Source organism: Phyllobates terribilis, unplaced genomic scaffold, assembly GCF_046119375.1.
Source record: "Phyllobates terribilis strain yellow unplaced genomic scaffold, ASM4611937v1 Scaffold_2__4_contigs__length_985480577, whole genome shotgun sequence".
NCBI classification, from domain to species: domain Eukaryota; kingdom Metazoa; phylum Chordata; class Amphibia; order Anura; family Dendrobatidae; genus Phyllobates; species Phyllobates terribilis.
In genome coordinates, this window is record NW_027362762.1 from 750,808,182 (window position 1) to 750,830,036 (window position 21,855).

A 21,855-nucleotide genomic window follows, 5' to 3' on the forward strand; every position below is an offset into this window, starting at 1 on the left:
GAGGATTTTCAAACGGAAATTATCAAAGAGGAAATAGAATACAAAATATCACTAAATCAGATTAGAGAGGGAATGATAAGGATTTTCTAATTAAAACATATTAGAAATGATATTATTCCAATGAATAGTAATTTAGGATGAAAATCGTTATTAACTTCGGACCACCCCTTCAAGATGCATTGACTGCACCTAAATATACCATTAAAGGGAACCTGTCAGCTGCTCTATCTCCCTAAACTACCACCATGACTGTATTGCATCCTTTTTTAACATTTTCATTAACCCCTTTTTTGTTGCATAGTGATTGATGATAAATGTAAAATTAAAGGGGTTGTCCACTACTCGGACAACCCCTTCTCAAACACTATTATTTTTATTCCTCTAATTAAAAAAATAACACTTATACTCAGCTCTGGTGCCGACGCCGGTTCAAGTGATCCCTGTAGCAATTCAGTAGCTTCTTCCCTCTCACTTCCTTTGGACGTAACTGACATCTGAAGGAGGTGAGAGAGCAAAGTTCTCACTTTCTCTGCATGTTTGGATTTGTCCAAAAGCGAGGACAGTTTTCATTTTAGACCGGTCAACCCCTTTAAGCTAACTGGCTGCATCCGCGTCATAACCTCCTTCCTCCTTCATGTACTGAATGTGGATAGGAAGAACCAGAGGTCAAGTCACCACTAGAGTTAATCCTTGTGCAGCGCAGGAATCTAAATAGAAAAAAGGGGTGCCAGGGGTAAGGTCTGCATGTCTGTCCGAGGAGTGAAGGGGAGGCCCACAGCTGGCACCAGCCCATCTGGCATCTGCCAGAATTCCCAGATGGCCAGTCCAGCCCTGGTTACAGCCGTCGCTTACTATATATTGAGCGATGACTGAAGCTGCGCTGGCTGCACCTCTGTGACTGAAAGCAGGAGGCTGCATAGAGGAATAAAGTTAATTTCCTCTCAGCATCGGAGCTTTTAGTATTGTAGCTACACAACTTCAAAATGCTATTAACCTTCAGATTAACCTCATATCTGCAGGTTAATAGCATTTTTTCACATGACAGGTTCCTTTTCAGGAGATGTATCAGTGTATGGAGATATGTTTACAGGCAATGTTCCATGGAAAAAAAATATGCACATTAGCTCTCTTCTAGAAAAAAAGAAAGCTCCAATAGCTCATATTACCCAAATCAGAGAGTCCTCCAAAAAGTAGAGATCCATACACCTTTGTGTTTTTTTTAATGAGAGTGAGTATCCCTCTTGAGCTGGATCTAAGGCATATCATCAAGACAACCAATACTCTGCTCTGCATGTCCCGAAGCAGTTTTCTGTAGACATGTCTCTTGTTCTTTTGGAGGAGTCTATGGTTTGGTTCATGTGAGATAGCTTTATTCCTTCTGGTGTTGAGGGTAAGTTTGCATATTTCTAAAAAGTGTAAAAAAAAAAAACTTGCTTGTAAAATGTCTAAAGTTTTTTGATTACTAGACTTTCATTTACATGCCAGAAAGTGAAAAGATATGAAAGCTAAATCTATTTGGATTACAATTGTTGGAACCCAAGTCTAAATTGGGATTTAATGCCTTAATACACTCAACTCTAAAATTTCAATACCAAGAGAAAAATCATGAAGTTATGAAAATTATTGTATCCATAATGATATGCAAATGATGAAAAAAACAGAACTCAAATTTTCAAAATATCTTGATTTATCCAGTAACTAGTATGAGAGACAAACGCAGAAATGCACGCACTTACATGCCTTAGCTGCTATCAATGCAATTATTAAAGGTTGTCTGAGGAATGCTCTGCCACGACTGAATGCACTTGGGCTTGTAAATCATCAAGATCTGCTGCTGGCAGCTCTCTTTGAAAGTTGCTAATCAGTGGCGTGGGTGAGGTTACTCAGCTCAATATTCTGAACTCTGCTAGATCTGCAACAGAGAACACTGTTATTCTATCACAACTGTGAAACCCAATAAGTGATATAATGCTGGGATCAGGGTCTCTCCCCATACAGCATGCTGCTGTCAGATTACATGGCAAAAACCTGCTGATACAACCCCTGGCAAAAATTATGGAATCATCGGGCTCGGAGGATGTTCATTCAGTTGTTTAATGTTGTTGAAAAAAAGCAGATCACAGACATGGCACAAAACTAAAGTCATTTCAAATGGCAACTTTAGGGCTTTAAGAAACACTAAAACAAATCAAGATAAAAAATGTGGTACTCACTAAGGGTAATTTTTTTCAGACCAAGCAGAGGGAAAAAATTATGGAATCACTCAATTCTGAGGAAAAAACTATGGAAGCACCCTGTAAATTTTCATTTCCAAAACTAACACCTGCATCAAATTAGATCTACTCGTTAGTCTGCATCTAAAAAGGAGTGATCACACCTTGGAGAGCTGTGGCATCAAGTGGACTGACATGAATCATGGCTCCAACAGGAGAGATGTCAATTGAAACAAAGGAGAGGATTATCAAATTCTTAAAAGAAGGTAAATCATCACACAATGTTGCAAAAGATGTTAGTTGTTCACAGTCAGCTGTGTATAAAATCTGGACCAAATACAAACAACATGGGAAGGTTGTTAAAGGCAAACATACTGGTAGACCAAGGAAGACATCAACGCGTCAAGACCGGAAACTAAAAGCAATATGTCTCCAAAACAGGAAATGAACAACAAAACAAATGAGGGACGAATGGGAGGAAACTGGAGTCAATGTCTGTGACCGAACTGTAAGAAACCGCCTAAAGGAAATGGGATTTACATACAGAAAAGCTAAACATAAGCCATCATTAACACCTAAACAGAAAAAAACAAGGTTACAATGGGCTAAGGAAAAGCAATCGTGGACTGTGGATGACTGGATGAAAGTCATATTCAGTGATGAATCGCGAATCTGCATTGGGCAAGGTGATGATGTTGGAACTTTTGTTTGATGCCGTTCCAATGAGATTTATAAAGATGACTGCATGAAGAGAACATGCAAATTTCTACAGTCATTGATTATATGGGGCTGCATGTCAGGTAAAGGCACTGGGGAGATGGCTGTCATTACATCTTCAATAAATGCCCAGTTTACTTTGATATTTTGGACAGTTTTCTTTTCCCATCAATTGAAAGGATGTTTGGGGATGATGACATCATTTTTCAAGATGATAATGCATCCTGCCATAGAGCAAAAACAGTGAAAACATTCCTTGAAAGAAGACATATAAGGTCAATGTCATGGCCTGCAAATAGTCCGGATCTCAATCCAATTGAAAATCTTTGGTGGAAGTTGAAGAAAATGGTCTATGACAAGGTTCCAACCTGCAAAGCAGATCTGGCAACAGCAATCAGAGAAAGTTGGAGCCAGATTGATGAAGAGTACTGTTTGTCACTCATTAAGTCCATGCCTCAGAGACTGCAAGCAGTTATTAAAGCCAGAGGTGGTGCAACAAAATACTAGTTATGTATTGGAGTGTTCTTTTGTGTGTTTGTTTTTTATGATTCCATATTTTTTTCCTCAGAATTGAGTGATTCCATAATTTTTCCCTCTGCTTGGTCTGAAAAAAATTACCCTTACTGAGTACCACATTTATAATCTTGATTTCTTTTAGTGTTTCTTAAAACCCTAAAGTTGTCATTTGAAATGACTAGTTTTGTGCCATGTCTGTGATCTGCTTTTTTTCAACAACATTAAACAACTGAATGAGCATCCTCCGAGCCCGGTGATTCCACAATTTTTGCCAGGGGTTGTAGATTCCCTTTAAAAATGTCCCTGTGGAGCTAAACATTTATTTTGGTTGGAGGCTGGATCTGTCAACCAAGCACAACCACTAAAGACTTTCCAAATACAGATCCTCCTTTCAGAAGACCTGAAAAGATGGGTACAGTCTCTACAGGTAAGCTAGCAGACCCATAGTTAGAGGACTACCCCAATAGTGCAATCACTTTACTCAGTAGCCATGCATGGGCAAGCAAGGCAAGCATTTTGTTACCTAAACCCCGTGGACTATTAGCACTTCATGTCTTTTTCACCACTTCAGTGTTGAACACATTATTCCCCAATCACATATATTGTAGTTTAAGAAAATACCGATGTAGCTATAGATTCAATCTCTTTTTTTCTATTTTCTCTGAAATTTCACATAAAACATATGTTGTTAAATGTATTATTTTATTACATTTTTGCTTTTTTTCCCCCATAACTACTTTATTCCTCTAGCCTCAACCATAACTCTAATCTTAGCTCTAACCAAAATCCTAGCCTTAATCTAAGTACGAACTCTAACCGTTGTTAGGTTGAGAAAAAGTGTGTGAAAATGTAAATTTTATTACGTTAGTGGTTTTTTTTTTTTTTTTTTTTTTTTTTACGTAGGTCACTTTTTTAAAATGGCCACTGCTCTCAAAATGGGTCTTTATCTCTCCTCTCCAAAATTATAACCTAGAGAGAGAAAGAACAAGAGGTGCTCCCTGTGTAACACCGCTAACAGGAGGAGGTGAGATGGAGGGTTGGTCTCTCACCTAAGTAGGTAGTGCGTGGCACAACTTCGTGGAAGAGTGATATGTATTCTGATCGTGGCTGCTGTGCTCACACCAGATGGAGGGAGGGCATGACAAATAGAGAGAGGAGTGCGGTGGATCACCTGACAAAATGATTCCAGGTGGTAAGTATAACAAAATTCCCACTTTATTGCAACGTGTTTTGGAGTAGGTTTTACTCCTTCCTCCTTTTTCGAAGCATGTTGCAATAAAGTGAGAATTGTTTATACTTACTGCCTGGAACCATCTCATCAGTGGCAGCACCCAGGATCCACCGCACTCTTCTCTCTTTCATTCACAAAAGTATATGTGAGAAGAGAGGTGGTGAACTAGAGAGTACTGTGCAGCACATGTGTAGTGCTTTTTAAAGGGGTTATTATTTTCTTTTCCCTAAGTGGCTAAGAACTTACTTAGTAACTACCTGCCGGATCTCTTCTAGCTCAGAGCAGTCACGTCACATCGACAGAACATTTCCTTCTCTCCTGCTCTGCTCTGTCAACGGCACATCACTGCTGACATCATGCTCATTGAGCCATGACTAACAGCGGGAAGTCAGCTGTCAAACAGCATGATGTCAGCAGTGACGGCCCTCGGACAGAGCAGAGCGGAAGAGAAAGAGCCATTCTGTCAAAGTGAGATCAAAGGAAGCAGCTGAATCGCTGCCTTAGACTGGAAAGATCATCACAGGTCAAAACAGGCAGGAAGTTAGCACCTACCTGCTGGTAAGTTCTACCTTTCTATGTTTCTATGGATCAGATTTACTCTTTTGGGACCATTGGAGTTTGTTTACTGTTGACAACTTGGTCATGATCAAAATACAATGCCAAAGTAGTTTTGATTTTGAGTCTAAATATACAGATCTGTGACTTGATGTGTCTCACCACTTAGTACATTTTTGTTGATACATGGGAAACCTGGTCCAAAAAAAACAAATCATTAAACATTTATGGTTTCTCAAAGCAGAAATTTTGAAATTCTATTATTGCAGAAAGTGTCCCGGACAGGGGACATTATTACAGGAAGGTGCCAGGAGGGGGACACTATTACATTGAGTGTGAACACGTATATCTGTATAGGAACTAGACTGCTACAAAAGGCCATACATCTTTAAACCAAGGGAATCAGGTTAGAGTTCAACCAGGGAGCGAGATAAATTAGTTAAAAGAAAATTATAAAGACTTAAAATATCTGTAACTGGACAGAACGTGTTATTCTTTTCCCCTACCTTGCCTCTCTGCTCAGTCCTTTGTTTATCCTGTTATTGCCTCCAAGATTTGTATAAGCTGTCCACAATGTAACCGATTAATAAACAAAATTGCATTTTGAGCACTAGCATGGACATTCTTGGTGTTCTTATTCAGGCCATTATGTACTCATTATTTTTTGGTTTAAATTTGTATATGGAGTAGAAGACCCTTCCTTAATTATGCTGACGTCCTGGTTGTGTCCTTTTATTTATTAAAAGGCATACATCTGATCAATACGGAGGTGGGAGCTCAGGTCTAAATTTTGCACTGGGGCCCATGGAACTCTAGTTACACCACTGGAACAAGCTACTATAATGGAAGTTCTTCAAAAATGAATACAGGTCTACAAATGTTTGGTTGATACCTAGAAATGAAACATTATGATTTTATGTGACTGTTTTTTTAACTCTATAGTGACGGAGCCAATTTTAACCTTATTGACCAGACCAATTTTTTAAAATCTAACCAGGGTCACTTCATGTGACACTGGTCACATAATAACTCTTCAATGCTTCCGTATTTCAGTGATTCTGAGAATGTTTTTTTAGTGACACATTGTACTATATATTAGTGGTAAATTTAGGTCAATATGTTTTGCGTGTTTTTGTAAAAACATTGGAATTTTGGCAAAAATGTAGAAAAATTCGCAATTTTCAAACTTTCAATTTTTATATCCTTAAACCAGTTAGCCATGCTGTACAAAATAACTAATAAATGACATTTCCCTTATGTCTCCTTTATATATGCATAATTTTTCAAACATCATTTTATTTTGTTAGAGGGGTTAAAGTTTAGTAGCAATTTCTCATTTTTTTCAAGAAATTTACAAAACCTTTTTCTTTAGGGACATATTCAGATTTAAATGTACTTTGAGGGGCACAGGGTGAGGCTCAGAATGGAAAGAGTGCCATTTGATTTTTGGAGCATAAATTTGTCTGGAATAGATTGTGAATGCCATGTCGCATTTGCAGAGCCCCTGACATGCTAAAACAGCAGAAACTCCCCACAAGTGAACCCAGTTTGGAAAAATTAATCTAGTGGTGTACTGAATACTTTTAACCTACAGGTGATTCACGAAACTTTATAACATTTACATATGAAAACAAAAAAAATATTCTTTTCCACTAAAATACTGTTTTAGCACCAAATTTATAATTTACATGAGGGGTAATAGAAGAAAATGGACCCCATAATTTGTTATGCAATATTTACCAAACGTGGCAGTACCCCATATGTGGTTGTACACTACTATTTGAGCACACGCAAGGATCGGATGGGAAGGAGGGCTACTTGGCTTTTAGAACGCAGATTCCATTTGAACAGATTGTGGGCTCCATTAGCCGAGCCCCTGAGGTGCCAGAAAAGCAGAAACTCCCCACAAGTTACCTCATTTTGAAAACTAGACCCCCTCAAGGAATTAATCTATTGGTGTACTGAGCATTTTTAACCTACAGGTGTTTCACAAAACTTTATAACATTTAGATGTGAAAACAACAAATTACATTTTTTCTACTAAAATAATGTTTTAGCACAAAATTTCTAATTTAGAAGAGGAGTATTAGGAGAAAATGGACCCCACAAATTGTTATGCAATTTTTAACGAGCGTGGCAGTACTTCATATGTTGTTGTACACTACTGTTTGAACACACGGCAGGGATTGGATGGGAAGGAGCGCTACTTGCCTAGTAGATTTGCAGATCCCATTTGAATAGATTATGGGTGCCATTAACCGAGCCCCTGAGGTGCCAGAACAGCAGAAATCCCCATAAGTGACCCCATATTTTAAACTTCACTGCTTAACGATTTAATCTCAGGTAGTAGTGAGTATTTTGTACCCACTGGTTCCTCACAGAAATTTATAACATTGGGATGTGGAAATATAATATTTTAGTGATAAAACTGTAATTTTTTTTTTTGCTGAAAATATGTCCGTTACACAAGGGTTAGTAGGTGAAACTGGACCCCACAATTTATTGTGTAACTTCTCCCAAACTCAGTGATGTTTTATATGTTGTCAGAAACTACTGTTAGGCCACATGTCAGGGCTGAGAAGAAAGGAGCACTATTTGGCTTTAGGAGCACGTACTGTATTTGCTAGAATAGTTTGCAGGCGACATTCGCAGAGCCCCTAAGGTGCCAGAATTGCTGTGCGAATTCAAAACGGTTTTCCTTGCGCTGCTGGCAAACTCACGTACATGGATGAATTTACGAGATGAATAAATTCAGGAAAGGATTGTGTTGAATGGTTGTACAGTCAATGCATTTCAAAGTCATCTAACTTCTTCCTCAGGACATCTGATCAGATGTCATGTGCCCCTAACAGCCGTGGGGGGAATTGCGATTCACCCGCGGCAGTTAACATGTTAAATGCCACTGTCAAACTCCGATAGTGGCATTTAACATGACCACGCCAGAAGCACGTCACAAGACCCGCCCATCAGCGTGCCACAAGACCCGCCCATCAGCGCGCCACAAGACCTGCCCATCAGCGCGCCAGTCACATGATTGCAGGCCGCCGATGGGTTGGCATGACAACCCGGGGTCTGCAGGAGACCCCTGTGGTTGTCATAGCCGATCTGCTATAAGCGCCGCCCAGCTGAAGCCCTTCACCAGAAGATCGCAGCTTCTGGTCTCCCATGGAGACTATTGAAGCATGTGAAAGGTAAAATTTTTTTTTAAAAATATATAAAAGTTCAAATCACCCCCCTTTCACCCCATTCAAAATAAAACAATTAAAAAAAATCAAATATACACATATTTGGTATCGCCGCGTTCAGAATCACCCGATCTATCAGTATAAAAAAAAGAATTAATCCGATCGGTAAACGGTCCAATGAGAAAAAAACTCGAAACACCGGAATTATATTTTTTTGGTCGCCGCAACATTGCAATAAAATGCAATAACAGGCGGTCAAAACATCGTATCTACCCCAAAATGGTATCAATAAAAATGTCAGCTCGGCGCGCAAAAAATAAGCTCTCACCGAATCTCAAAAAATGGAGACGCTGTGGTTCTTGGAAAATGGCGACTTTTTTTTTTGCCAAAGTTTGGATTTTTTTTCACCACTTAAATAAAAAGGAAACTATACATGTTTAGTATCTAAGAACTCGTAATGACCTGCAGAATCATAACAGGTCATATGGCAGGTCAGGTTTAGTATTTAGTGAAAATGGTAAAAAAAAAATAAATTGTGGAATTGCACTTTTTTTGCAATTTCACCGCACTTGGAATTGTTTTTCTCATTTTCCAGTACACGATATGGTAAAACCAATGGTGTCTTTCGAAAGTACAACTCGTCCCGCAAAAAACAAACCTTCAAACAGCCATATTGACTGAAAAATAAAAAACTTATAGCTCTAGGAAGAAGGGGAGCAAAAAATAAAAACGCAAAAAACAGAAATCCCAAAGTGGTGAAAAAAAATTCCAAAATTTGTATGAAAAAAGTTTGTACATTTGTTGCAATTTTCCAAGTCCCGTAGCATTACCATTTTTTGGGATTTGGGACTGGGTGATGGCTTATTTTTTGTGCCCAGAGCTAACGTTTTTACAGATACCATGTTTGGTGGATACGATTTTTTTCAACGTCTCGTTGCATTTTATTGGAAAGTTGCGGCGGCCATGAAAATGTAATTATGGAGTTTCGATCTGTTTTCTCATTATACTGTTTACCAATCTGATTAATTTATTTTGTAATTTGATACATTGGACTTTTACGAATGCAACGATACCAAATATGTGCATTTCTTTTTATTGTTTGATTTTCAATGGGCCAAAAGGGGGTGATTCGAACTTTTGTGTTTTTTTGTTTTGTTTTTTTCATATTTTTCTTTTTTTTACTTTTTACTGTCTTCAATGGTCCCCTTAGAACACTTGAAGCTAATATAGTCCGATCGCCTGTGCTATACACAGCAGGACTTCAACACTGCTATGTATAGCAGAAATCACAGTCTACTATGAAGGCCGGCCACGAGCCAGCGTTCACGGGAGTATCATAATGACAAGTATGGTTGTCAAGGCAACAGGTCAGAGACTGATAGCAGGATTTAACTGGTTAACAGTCACATGTGGATGGGACACAACATATGATGTTTATATACAGAGACCACTGCACAGTTTTCTAAAAATCACCATCTCTACATGTCTGACAGCCATTCCATTCCAGTGTCAGTTGAATCCCAATCAAAGTACACCTCATTCTACTTAATGTGCTTCTGATTAGGTGATCATGTTAACCAAATCTTATGTAACGAGGGAAAGTATAAAAAACACTGCTGTGGTCTTCACAATCCTCTTGCAATAGGACAAGCTGGATGGCAAAACAAGTGCTAGGAATAGCCCAAAAGTAATTTGAATGAAAAAACTTTTAACCATGCCAAAGGAGTTGAAAAGAAAAGTCTTGAGTGAGGAAAAGAAGGGCTCAATTCTGGCTTTGCTAGCAGAGGGATACAGTGAGCGTCATGTTGCCTCCATCCCTAAAATTTCAAACATTGACTGGGATGACTGTCATCTTATTCGAATGTCACTCAGCAACCGCAGGATGACATCAAGTGACCTGCAAAAGGAATGGCAAATGGCAGCTGGGGTGAAGTGCACGGCAAGAACAGTTTGTAACAGGCTCCTAGAGGCAGGCCTCAAGTCATGTAAAGCTAGAAAAAAGCCTTTCATCAATGAGAAGCAAAGGAGAGCCAGGCTGAAGTTTGCCAAAGACCATAAGGATTGGACCATAGAGGACTGGAGTAAGATAATCTTCTCTGATGAGTCTTGCACCCACTGTGAAATTTAGTGGAGGATCGGTAATGATCTGGGGATGCTTCAGCAAGGCTGGAATCGGGCTGGTTAATCTTTGCAAAGGACATATAAATCAAGCCGTATACAAGGTTATCCTTGAAAAACACTTGCTTCCTTCTGCTCAGGCAATGTTCCCCATCTCTGGGGACTGTTTTTTCCAGCAGGACAATGCCCCATGCCACACAGCTAGGTCAATCAATGTGTAGATGAAGGAGCACCACATCAAGAGCCTGTCATGGCCAGCCAATCTCCAGATCTGAATCCCTTTGAAAACCTCTGGAATGTAATCAAGATTGGATAGTCACAAGCCATCAAACAAAGAAGAACTGCTTAAATTTTTGTGCCAGGAGTGGCATGGGGTCACCCAAAAGCAGTGTGAAAGACTGGTGGAAAGCATGCCAAGTCGCATGAAAGCTGTGATTAAAAATCATGGTTATTCCACCAAATATTGATTTCTGAACTCTTTCTGAGTTAAAACATGAGTATTGTTTCTAAATGAATAAGAACTTGTTTTCTTTGCATTATTTGAGGTCTGAAAGTACTGTTTCTTTTTTATTATTTTGATGATTTCTCATTTGCTGCAAATAAATACAAAATTTTTAGCTTTGAATTTTGGAGACATGTTGTCAGTAGTTTATAGAATAAAACAACAATTTATATTTTACTCAAAAATATACCTATAAAGAGAAAAATCAGAGAAAATGAAAATTTTGCAGTGGTCTGTTAATTTTTGCCAGAGCTGTATATGTCATATGTCAAAGGGATTAAACTACTGTTATAATACAATGTAAGTGATGCATTAGTATAGTTAACTAATTCCTTCTTTGACCCCCCATCTCCCACCCCAGTGCAGCAGGTGACTGTCCTATACAGTATACTATAGATCGTTTTACCAGTAATTTAGCTGGCATTTCTTAGATGCCACTAAGGAAGCAAAAGATTATATTTTTTTTCAATCCACATTCTTACTGTTCCACAAAACATTTTGGAAGCTTATAAATAAATAATAACTGATCCAAAAGTAAATTTCCATAGTGAAATGGATTGCCAAATTTATTTTTAACACAGTATTATTATATTTTTGCTTAATGTGCTCCATGTGTCAAAAGAATATTGAAACCAATCTGGTCACAGCGCATATAAACTGGAGCTCATGATACGTTAGAACAAAAGTTAACAGAAAATATATACCGTATTTTTTGGATTATAAGATGCACGTTTTTTCCCCCAAATTTGGGAGGAAAATGGGGGTTTGTCTTATAATCCGAATGTAGCGTGCCGGGGGAGTTGGTGGGTGACTGTGGTGGAGCGGGTCACAGGAGGCAGGGTCGCTGCTTTAGGAGGCCGATGGCGGCAGGAGTGGGGAGATGTTGCGGGTCCCGGATTGGGAGGAGGGGGCGTCCCAGCGCTGCGAGGCTGCGGGCCCTGGGCTGTCAGAAAATGTTGGCGTTGAACGGAGTCCCCCCACTTTCCCATTGATTTCTCTGCGGTGGGCTTCGGGAAATTGGCCACTGGAGGTGGCACACATGCGCAGATTGAGATGCATAGCAATGCAACAATACAATACTGTAAGATTCCCAAGACATGAAGAATAGCCTATGTGACATGACATACTTCTCTGATAATATACATTACAAAGTTTCTTCTGTTTTCCCGTACAAGTGATTTCTGCAAAGCATATTGAAATGTCAGTGACCATTTAAGCTTTTCATCATTTTCAAGATCGCGGTATACTGTAAGTGAATAGAATCATTTTTGCTTCTAATCAGAGGCTAAAATTCTGGCTTACTTTCCTTTTCCCAGCACTGTTCTTACATTGACACCCAAAGCATTATGAAAGAGCAACATTGGCTGCATTTTTGTATATCAAAAATTGTGCTCAAAGTGGAAATAAAGGGAGAAGAGCGCATGATGTAACTTAACCCCACTTATTTGAATATTATGGAATATCCTAGTAATTGAACATTTAGTGATTGGAAAGACTCTTTAAAGAGGTTGTCTGGGACTTTAACATTGATGGCCTATCCTTAGGATAGATCATCAATGTCTAATCAGTGGGAGTGCGACACCCGGCGCTCTCGCCGATCAGCTGCTCCCGGTGTCAGCCGAAACTGCGGTGTCAGCTCCGACAACTGTATAGTGGCTGCAGCCGGATACTACACATATGCCACCTATTCAAATCAATAAGGGTGAATGTGTAATACCCAGCTGTGCTATGCACCTCTGCAACTGAGCAGTTGCGGCCACCGCCGACACCGGGTTCAGCTGATTGGCGGGGGTGCCGGGTGTCACACCCCCACCGATCAGACATTGATGACCTACCCTAAAGTCCCAGATAACCCCTTTAAGAGGAACCAGTCACCATGAAAATTTTGTCTGCTCCCAATAGGTACAACATTTGCATTGAGATTGTATATTTTCTCCATGTTTGCGTGGGTTTCCTCTGGGTATTCTGGTTTCTTCCCACACTCCAAAGACACACTAATAGGGAATTTAGATTGTGAGCCTCAGTAGAGACATTGGCTCTCATTCATCAAGACTGGCGATTTTCTCATGGTACGTGGTGGAGTCAGATGCTCCTGATTCATGAAGAGTCTGATGAGTGGTGTGCACTTCCGTGCACTGTGCCAGAAATCTTACTCCAGTCAGGTACTGGAGTGAGTTTTTATTAATTAGTTTTCACGCAGCTCATCATGGGTTAGATGAGCTGTGTGGCGTCATGCTTCCACCATGCACCCATAATTCCCCAGCTCCGCCAATTTCGGCAGAGCTGGGAGAAACTGGCCTGAAATCGACAAAAGCAGCAACATTTTGGCGCAAGTCCAAAATGCGCCAAACTTTTGTGACTTTTCAAAGCTTTTGCGCCACTTTTTTGCCATAAAAGCTTTGATGAATCAGGATAAAGTCAGTGTAAAGTGCTGTGGAATATTTTGGAGCTAAGCACATAAGCAAACATAATAAATAGACTAAATATATTGTGGGAAAAGTATCACTACATGTTATATTGTATTCATGTGGATCCCGTCTCTTTCTCTTAGGGGTCTAGTGGGAGGCCTTATCCAATGATTGACAGATACCTCTGTATAAGTGTGAATATATAGATAGCTCACTGATCAGGACCACCCACTGGACTTCTAAACAGTGTTCAACATGACAGGTTCCCTTTAATAGAAGAAACTTTATTAACTACTAGTTTATGGATATCTATTACTGAAAATTATGGTTACTGGAAATTCAACAATCAAATTACTGCTTTGACAAGCTTACTGTAATACATTGTAAAAAGTGTCTAAACGTTCACTATTTATATCATAATAAATGCAAGATTTCTTCCTTGTCAGTGGAAAAGTCACTTTATGGCAAGAATCAATTATTTTCTTCATGTAATTGTATCTTCCCTAGTAAAGTCTGAGGATTGACAACTACTATTAAGCAATTATGGCTTATTTCCCACAGTCAGCTATAAGGCATATGGCTTTAGTTTATTGTGTAGCTTCATAGCTCCATTTGTATACCATATGACATACACAAATGAGGCACTGTTTAAGGGGGACACTAAACTGCAATGTGACTTGTATAAATCGGTAGAAAGTAGAGTAAATCAATGGAAATAGCATTAGTGCTTTATTTAACATATAGCGCCATGGCGGTCTTTTAGATTTACCTGCAGTCCTATGCAAAAAAATCCTCAGATCACTGCATTATATCAGAATGAGAAATGCCATATAACAAAATGAAGTCTAGTTCTTGTTCTGTTTGCAATTCCATAGCAAAATTACATGATTTTTACAATAACTGGCTTGATATTTTTCAGGTAATATTCAACTACAACTCCCAATATGCCATTAGAGCCTGATGGAATAACTTTACCTTGACCAGCTTCCAAACTGCAGTCACAACAGGTCTCAGACTGTGGTTAAATGAGTTAAGTGTCAAAAATCAGCACAATAGTTGTTAGCACAGAAATGAAGGAATGCCTGTCCATTACACACATATACAAAACCAACAGGACTACTACTAAGTAAACCTCACATGTTTTGTACAAGTTTATGAAAAAGAAAACAAAAAGTAAAAAACTTGTATGTAATATTGGACTGTGACACCAGCATTGTCCTACACGTTAACAACTGTAAAGGATCTATCAGTAAATATAGCAAAGAAGACTCGGTTTACTGTGCAATATCTAGAAATCACCCCAAGAAGGAATAAAGTACACATCATCATGGAAGCCCTACCTTCATATCCACTTGCCAGGTACAAATTCAGAGTGAACAGCCAAAGTATGTACAAAGAGGTCCCCATGACTTTACACACAAGTCCTCCTGCAGACGCAGTGGGAAAGGAAGCAGAAAGACACAGACAGAAGGGAAAGAATTCTACACAGTCTTTAAGCTTCAGGCAAGAAGCAAGATGCCGCAAGTTTTTTTTTTCCTTGGAGAACTGAAACTCAGCCAGGAAAAAGGGGGGAGTACAGCAATCCCTTATTGGACGCAGCAGACTCCCTACACAAATTACTATAAGACTCCTCTGCCAGAGCTGGTACTTAAGCATTGCACTGATCAAACTCAGGCCGATGAGGTGAATGAAGCCCCTTCTACCTACTGCTACATAGACTTACCTAGTTCTGAAATGCAAGCGATTTGTCATGTCTGCAGGAATAGACTTATTAATGGTTGCATTGATGAGGATGAGGGGGGTGATTTCCTCCAGGACTGTGCACAGACATAGTTTCAGAGGATGTTTAGGTTGGAGTCATGCCAGAAAAAAAAGTAAATGTCTTCTAGAGACTCCTGAGATTTGCATTAATTAATCACTATATTTATATATTATCCTACCTTGTATGATCTAGCAGCAGATTGTCATGACATACCATGTTCAAGGATATTAGATGGATAACACTTAAAGCAGATCTGTACCCAGATTTCACAAGAAAAACTGCAGATGTCCAGGAAAAGATACCAGGTGCTGCCCCTATAGAGCCCTATGGTGGCTACAGTAACCTAATACCCCTTTAGCTCCTGCCCTGACAAGGGCAGTCCATAACTAGCCCTAATGTGAGGGCCCTGCACTCTCCCTAAATGCCCCCCATGTGTCCCACCTGATACCTTTCCCTGGACATCTACACAGGATGACCTGAGATTATCCCGAAATCAGTCCACTGATGACAGACTCCTGAATGGGGGAGGACGTTCCTTTTTCTCTCTTATAAATTCTAATCCTCCACTGTGGGCATTTTATAGTAAGGACGTCTAAAGTTTAATCAGGACACTGTGTGAACATTGTTAAGTTTGTGTTACCCAATTCCCTTAACCTCGTCTAATTTTGGATATCCTGTTCGCCCCCAGACTCATCTATTCTTCACTGGGTTTCAATTGAGATGAATGAGACACGGGGGCTGATCTAAAGTTCTAATTCGTGTCCAACTCAAAAGTGTTTGATCTTCTGGGCAGGGAGTTGGGTGACTGTACTTCACCAGGTTTTCAAATAATATACTAGAGGACAACACTCTTTATACCTGGTCATTTACATTCATTAATTGAATATTGCTTGCCCAGTCATCCACTTCTTGTTGAGGAGTAATGTACCCTTTCTCTCAATGGGCATAACCCCATTTTGATGAGAATTTTCATTGTTTTTCTCCTTGTCTTGTATATAGTTAGTAATGAGTGTATCATATTTTTAACCTACCTATTAAAAGTTATATTTTAGAATGATCTATACCTATTGCTGCCATCACCACATTCTGATTTGGATATATCTATATGTGTGGTTAGATTCAACCTTTGCGGCAAACTTAGCTTCTTTCAACCTTCTACCAAAATCCGGTGGCAGCATCAGGTTATAGTGAAATACATAGCCAATACAGGGAAGGATTCTCCCATACGGTACCATGCTGTCTCTGGCTCCAAGAAGTATTTCAGAGTGAAGCCCGTTCTTGCCGATTCATTGTGAAACAGTCAAAGATGAAGACTACATATAGAGGTGACATTATAAAAATATCTCCGATTGGCCGATCGCAGTTACTTCATTGTACAGCAGCTGTCATCATCATGAGAGTGAATGTGTAGGGATGCAATTGGTGAGAATGGAGGGAAATGCTAGTGGTGGAAGGGAAAAAACAATTTTCTTAATATCCTGTCAAGTATTATATTTTTGTTGACGAGAAGGAAAAGTGAATACAGTGGGCACTAGTGACAGATGGGGTATGTGGACAGTGACTGCGGGGACCATGAGATGGTAAGTAATGGCAGCTGCATTTGAGACCAAGGGTGTTTCATGCCAGGGTGTGGTACATGCAGCAGGTAAGGGCACTGCGGGTGTGATCAGAGTGGTAGACAGGAACAGGAGTTAGTTTCTCAGTAGAGCCAATGCATGTAATGGCAGCATAGTGGAGATGTGAGGATGCTATAATGGTTCCTTTTAAAAAAAAAATATGGCAGCTCAGTTGGTGCTTTAAATCTAGCATCAAGACCTGCAGTTCACTGCACCTGAAGTAGGGGTAGCCATGCCAGAGGTGCCTTTATAGTGGATGATTTCAGTGACATCATGGGATGTTGTCATAGATTCAGTGACTCTTATTGGCTGATCACATTCAAAGCAACCCATACAAGTTCTATTGGAAAGAGCTTGTAAGCACTGTGCTCCCTGTCTAGGGTACTGGCTACTGCAGTGGCTGGTAACCTCTCCCTTTAAAGAAAGGGAAGGATTTTTAATACCAAGTCAATTTCAAAGTTGTAAATCTATTTGTAGGATTTTCAAACTCTGTACATGCCATTATGTAGTGGAACTGTTTAATTAGAACGTATACCACCTCACAACCAGCCCCCAGTATTCTACCTTCCCCTTAACCGCCCTAGTGCTTATATGCTGCCTTTCATCTTTCCAATAGTATATCGTTTATACGGCTGGGTCTAATGCTCTAATTGTATGTCAGTATAATGAAATCTTGATTAAAAGTTCAGAAAAAAAAAGAAATGCTAGAGTTTAGGAAAAGTAACCGATGAGAGGCGTATGTGCAAGAATACCCAGAAGCCAAAAGACGTGTATATAACAGAGACACAGGCACATGATGTGGCACATGAAGCAGGATGTGCGCTCGGGAAACAAGTCTGTAATTACTTAGAATGAGAACAGTTCTTCTAGAAGTATCAGATACGAATGACAAGGTTATAACTACAATTATGACCCCAACACCTCTTACTGACAAGCAGAAATGTCAGTTTTACCAGAAGTCACAATGGCATCATTTACACAGTGCAGCCTTTTTGCACAAATACAGATGTAGCAGTGTCAAACACGTCATTCATAAAGGAAGATAGCACAGTAATAAAAGTTTTGGAAGTGAGAAGAGGATGTGCCGACATTGGCTGTCACTTTTGAACTGCTTTCCGAAAACAAAAAAGCATTGGAAATGGTATAGAAGGAAGCAGCACCTGGGGTTGCTTTGGGACGTGACGGGAATTTGATCCATCTACCTCATTCATAGGCATAGAGATTAGAAACATAAATTGAGTACATGAATTTCACATCACCCTTTCCTACAGAGGATAAGAAGAGATTGGAGTATTAGAAGATGGAGTATGTGGAGACTAGGACCAACACAATGAGGATGAACCCCACCTTCCATTTATGAATGTAAAGTGGTCAACATATTTATTTATTATTTATTTTACTCACTTATATGGCACCATTATTTCCACAGTACTTTACAGACTTTATCATCACTGTCCCCATTGGGGGTCACAATCTACATTCCCTATCAGTATGTCTTTGGAGTGTGGGAGAAAACCGGAGAACCTGGAGGAAACCCACACACACACGGGGAGAACATACAAACTCCTTGCAGATGTTGTCCTTGGTGGGATTGGAACCCAGGACGCCAGCGCTGCTTCACAGGAATGTGAAGAACATTAATTTATTAAAGGCGTATTCCCATAATTGAAAGTTATTCCCTACCCATAGCGCTGTACACAGCTTTTTTCGGTAGTCGCATAAACAAAAAAATGTAATACAGATAGGGCGCATGCACCTCTGCTCTATTCAAGAGTCTTGGTCTCGGGATCCAAAGGCCCTTTTTTCAGGATATATAGGAGTCTCAGTGACTGGACCCTCAGCAATCAGTAAAGAGTCCACTATCCTATGGAGATGAAATTACTTTCAATTCTGGGAGTACCTTTTTAAAAGGGAATCTATCAGCAAGTTTTTGCTATGTACTCTGAGGGCAGCACGAGGTAGGGGCTCAAACACAGATTTCAAGGATGTGTTACTTATTAGACTGTGTGCTGCTGTTGCCATAGAATGAATGTTTTATCAGCAGGAGATTATCACTGCCCTGACTAGCTCCCTCATGTTAAGTGGTCTGACCACAACCCCCTCCTCTGATAAGCAGCTCACTGTCAATAGACATTCTACATAAAAAGTTGCGATATGGGCGGGTTAGCTTTCTGAGCTCTGCTACATGCTACAACTAAAGTCTTAGTTACTTACCGGTAACGGGATTTTTGGGAACCCATGACAGCAGAGAGAGGATCTGCCTACCAAGGACAGGAAACCTACAGGCTATAAAAGGGGGTACCTCTCTCCCGCATCAGTTGGATTACAGAGCATGAGAGGATATCCAATAGTTATTACAACAAAACACAACAACAATATAACCGACACCACATGACACCTACAGTGTGGAATAACAAGCTTAGTAAAAAAGGAAGGAGTGCTCACCCATACGTGACGGGAAGGAATATAAGGGTGCTGTCATAGGTTCCGAAAAATACCGTTACCAGTAAGTAACTAAGACTTTATCAATCACCCATGACAGCACCACGAGAGAATTACAGTGATCAAAATAATCTAGGGAGGGACCACCAACTGAAGCACCCTTCTACCAAAGGGGAGATCGGCAGACGCACCCTTATCTAATCTATAGGTCTATAGAATGTAGAAGGAGAGGACTAAATAGCAGCCTTACAGATCTCTTCTATCGAGACATCTGCTTTCCTTGCCCAAGAGGTTGCCACGGCCTGAGCCTTTAAACCTTCGTCACTTCCGTATCGCTTGATGAGAGGGCTATAGAATAGATTTTGAGGCTCTACACCCATCTAGAACCCTGGACGGATACGAAAAATGACCTATCCTTTCTACAATCCTTAGTAGCTGAAAGGTACCTGACTATACATCTGCTAACATCTCAAGTATGCAATCTCTCCTCCTTCTGATTCTTTGGATCGGGAAGGAAGACTTCCTGTAATCTATGGAACAGACTCGCCACCTTCGGAAGGTAGGCCGGATCTGGTTTAAAGATTACCCTATCATCTAGGATCTGGGTAAAAGGCAGGGCTATGGAAAGAGTTTGAATATCACTGACTCTTCTGGCTGAAGTTAACGCTACTAGCCCCCTTCAGCGGGGCACGCCTCCCTGCAATTTCCATTCTTACATGGAGCGATCCAGGTGCGATCACCCTTTGGGCGTGTCATCTGTCGCATCACGGTGTCTCCCAATGATGTCATCAGTAAACGCCCCTCCAGCCGTCACTGCTCGCGATGTTTCCACCTATCCCAGGCGCCCAGCACTTCCGATTTAGGCCTCCACGTGACTGCGGGGAGGAAATTCAGGGTGAAATGGGCACTGTACACCTGCCGCCTGCGCTATACCAGAGCTTCCTATCCCCAGGCAGGGGACTCACTCACCGCCTTGTTGGACACACGTGCAAGCCCCCTTGAGCCCACCGTGGTGTCCAGGAGCCCTTCGCCAGCCGAGGCAGAGAAGGGATCCCTGCCTAAACCCGGCCGGCCAGGGCTGGGAAGAAATCTTCTGAACAGGTAAGCCTGTTACGGGTTCCCCATCAAGGACAGGAAACCAACTGATGAGGGAGAGTGGTGCCTCCCTTTTTAGCCTGTAGGTTTCCTGTCTTTGGTGGGCGGATCCTCTCTCTCGTGGTGCTGTCATGGGTGATCGAAAAAACTCTGATTGTGTCACAACTGCTACACCCAATAAACTACCGTATTTTTCGGACTGTAAGACGCACCGGACCATAAGACGCACCCCAAATTTTGGGCTGGAAAATAAGAAAATATTTTTTTTTGATAAGATGGGGGTCCGTCTTATAGTCTGAATAGGTATCTTACCTGGAAGGGCCGTGTAGCGGGGGACACAGGAGGCAAGGTCCTTCAGGAAGTCGGGCCTGGCGCTGGTGGCTTGCGCAGGTCACCTGGTACTGGTGGGCTGGGGGCCTTGGGTACCTGGGTGAGTGGTGGCTGGCACTGGGGGCTTGGTGCCTGGGTGAGTGGTGGCTTGCTCTGGGGGCTTGGGGCCTGGGTGAGCGGTGGCTGGCTCTGTGGGCTTGGTGCCTGGGTGAGTAGTGGCTCGCTCTGGGGGCTTGGGGCCTGGGTGAGTGGTGGCTGGCTCTGGGGGCTTGGGGCCTGGGTCAGTGATGGCTGGCGCTGTGGTTTTGGGCCCGGGTGAGTGGTGGCTGGGGCCCTGGTGCCTGGTACCGGTGTCTTGCTGTGAGTAGCGTGGCAGAGCGGCGTGAGCGGCCATCTCTCTGAAGCTGAGATCTACAGGAAAATGGTCGCCGGCGTAGCAGAGCGCATGCGCCGGCTCCGGTGGCCATTTTCCTGTAGATCAGCTTCAGAAAGATGGCCCCGCGCACCGGAAGCCGCTCACAGCAAGAAACCGGCCCTGGTACCAGGCAAGGCCCCGGCTCCCAGGCAGATACCTCTTCTGCCGCCGCCACCTGCTGCCGCCGCTCCCACTCCACCACCACTGGTAAGTTACTTTCGGACCATAAGACGCACCCCCCATTTTCCTCCCAAATTTGGGGGGAAAAGAGTGCGTCTTATGGTCCGAAAAATACGGTAAGTGATATATCGCTGGAATCAGGGTCTCTTTCTCTACTTTATGCTTCTCTCAGATGAGGTAGCAAAAATCTGGTGACAGATTCCCCTTAAGATCATGCACAATGAACTAACATACATATGAATACAATGAATCTATATTATGTACTCCGGTATGCAAAATGTTAATAGATCTTCCCTATGAATAAAATATTTACTGGCTTTTTTTTAATTTTTACTAGACTGACTGTACGTTCAGGTAAAACTCACCAGTGTGTGTACAGTAAAGTGTTTCCTGTGAACTCTCCTAACCTGAATGTTGGCAATTGTGAAGAATCCTCAGTATTCCAGAAAGGAAGCCATGACTTGGTTTTATGTACACACCGCTGGCAGCTGGACACTGGCGTAATTTGTGCACAATGTTGTCATAAGCAAATTGAGAAAAGAATTTACCATTCATTCATAGAAAGCAGAC

The 21,855-nt window shown here is 41.2% G+C and overlaps 1 protein-coding gene across 3 annotated transcripts in view; it reads right to left on the reverse strand.

Moving 5' to 3' along the window:
- SRPX (sushi repeat containing protein X-linked) overlaps positions 1–14,987 on the reverse strand; it is a 152,051-nt gene extending 137,064 nt beyond the window's left edge. For 2 of the 3 annotated variants that reach the window (XM_073667288.1, XM_073667287.1), the window contains exon 1: positions 14,786–14,987. In XM_073667288.1, the coding sequence (XP_073523389.1) occupies positions 14,786–14,852 (67 nt within the window). In that variant the 5' untranslated portion in view covers positions 14,853–14,987. The remainder of the gene's footprint in view (positions 1–14,785) is intronic. The other variant, XM_073667290.1, reaches the window with a different exon arrangement.
- Positions 14,988–21,855: the final 6,868 nt, after the last annotated feature.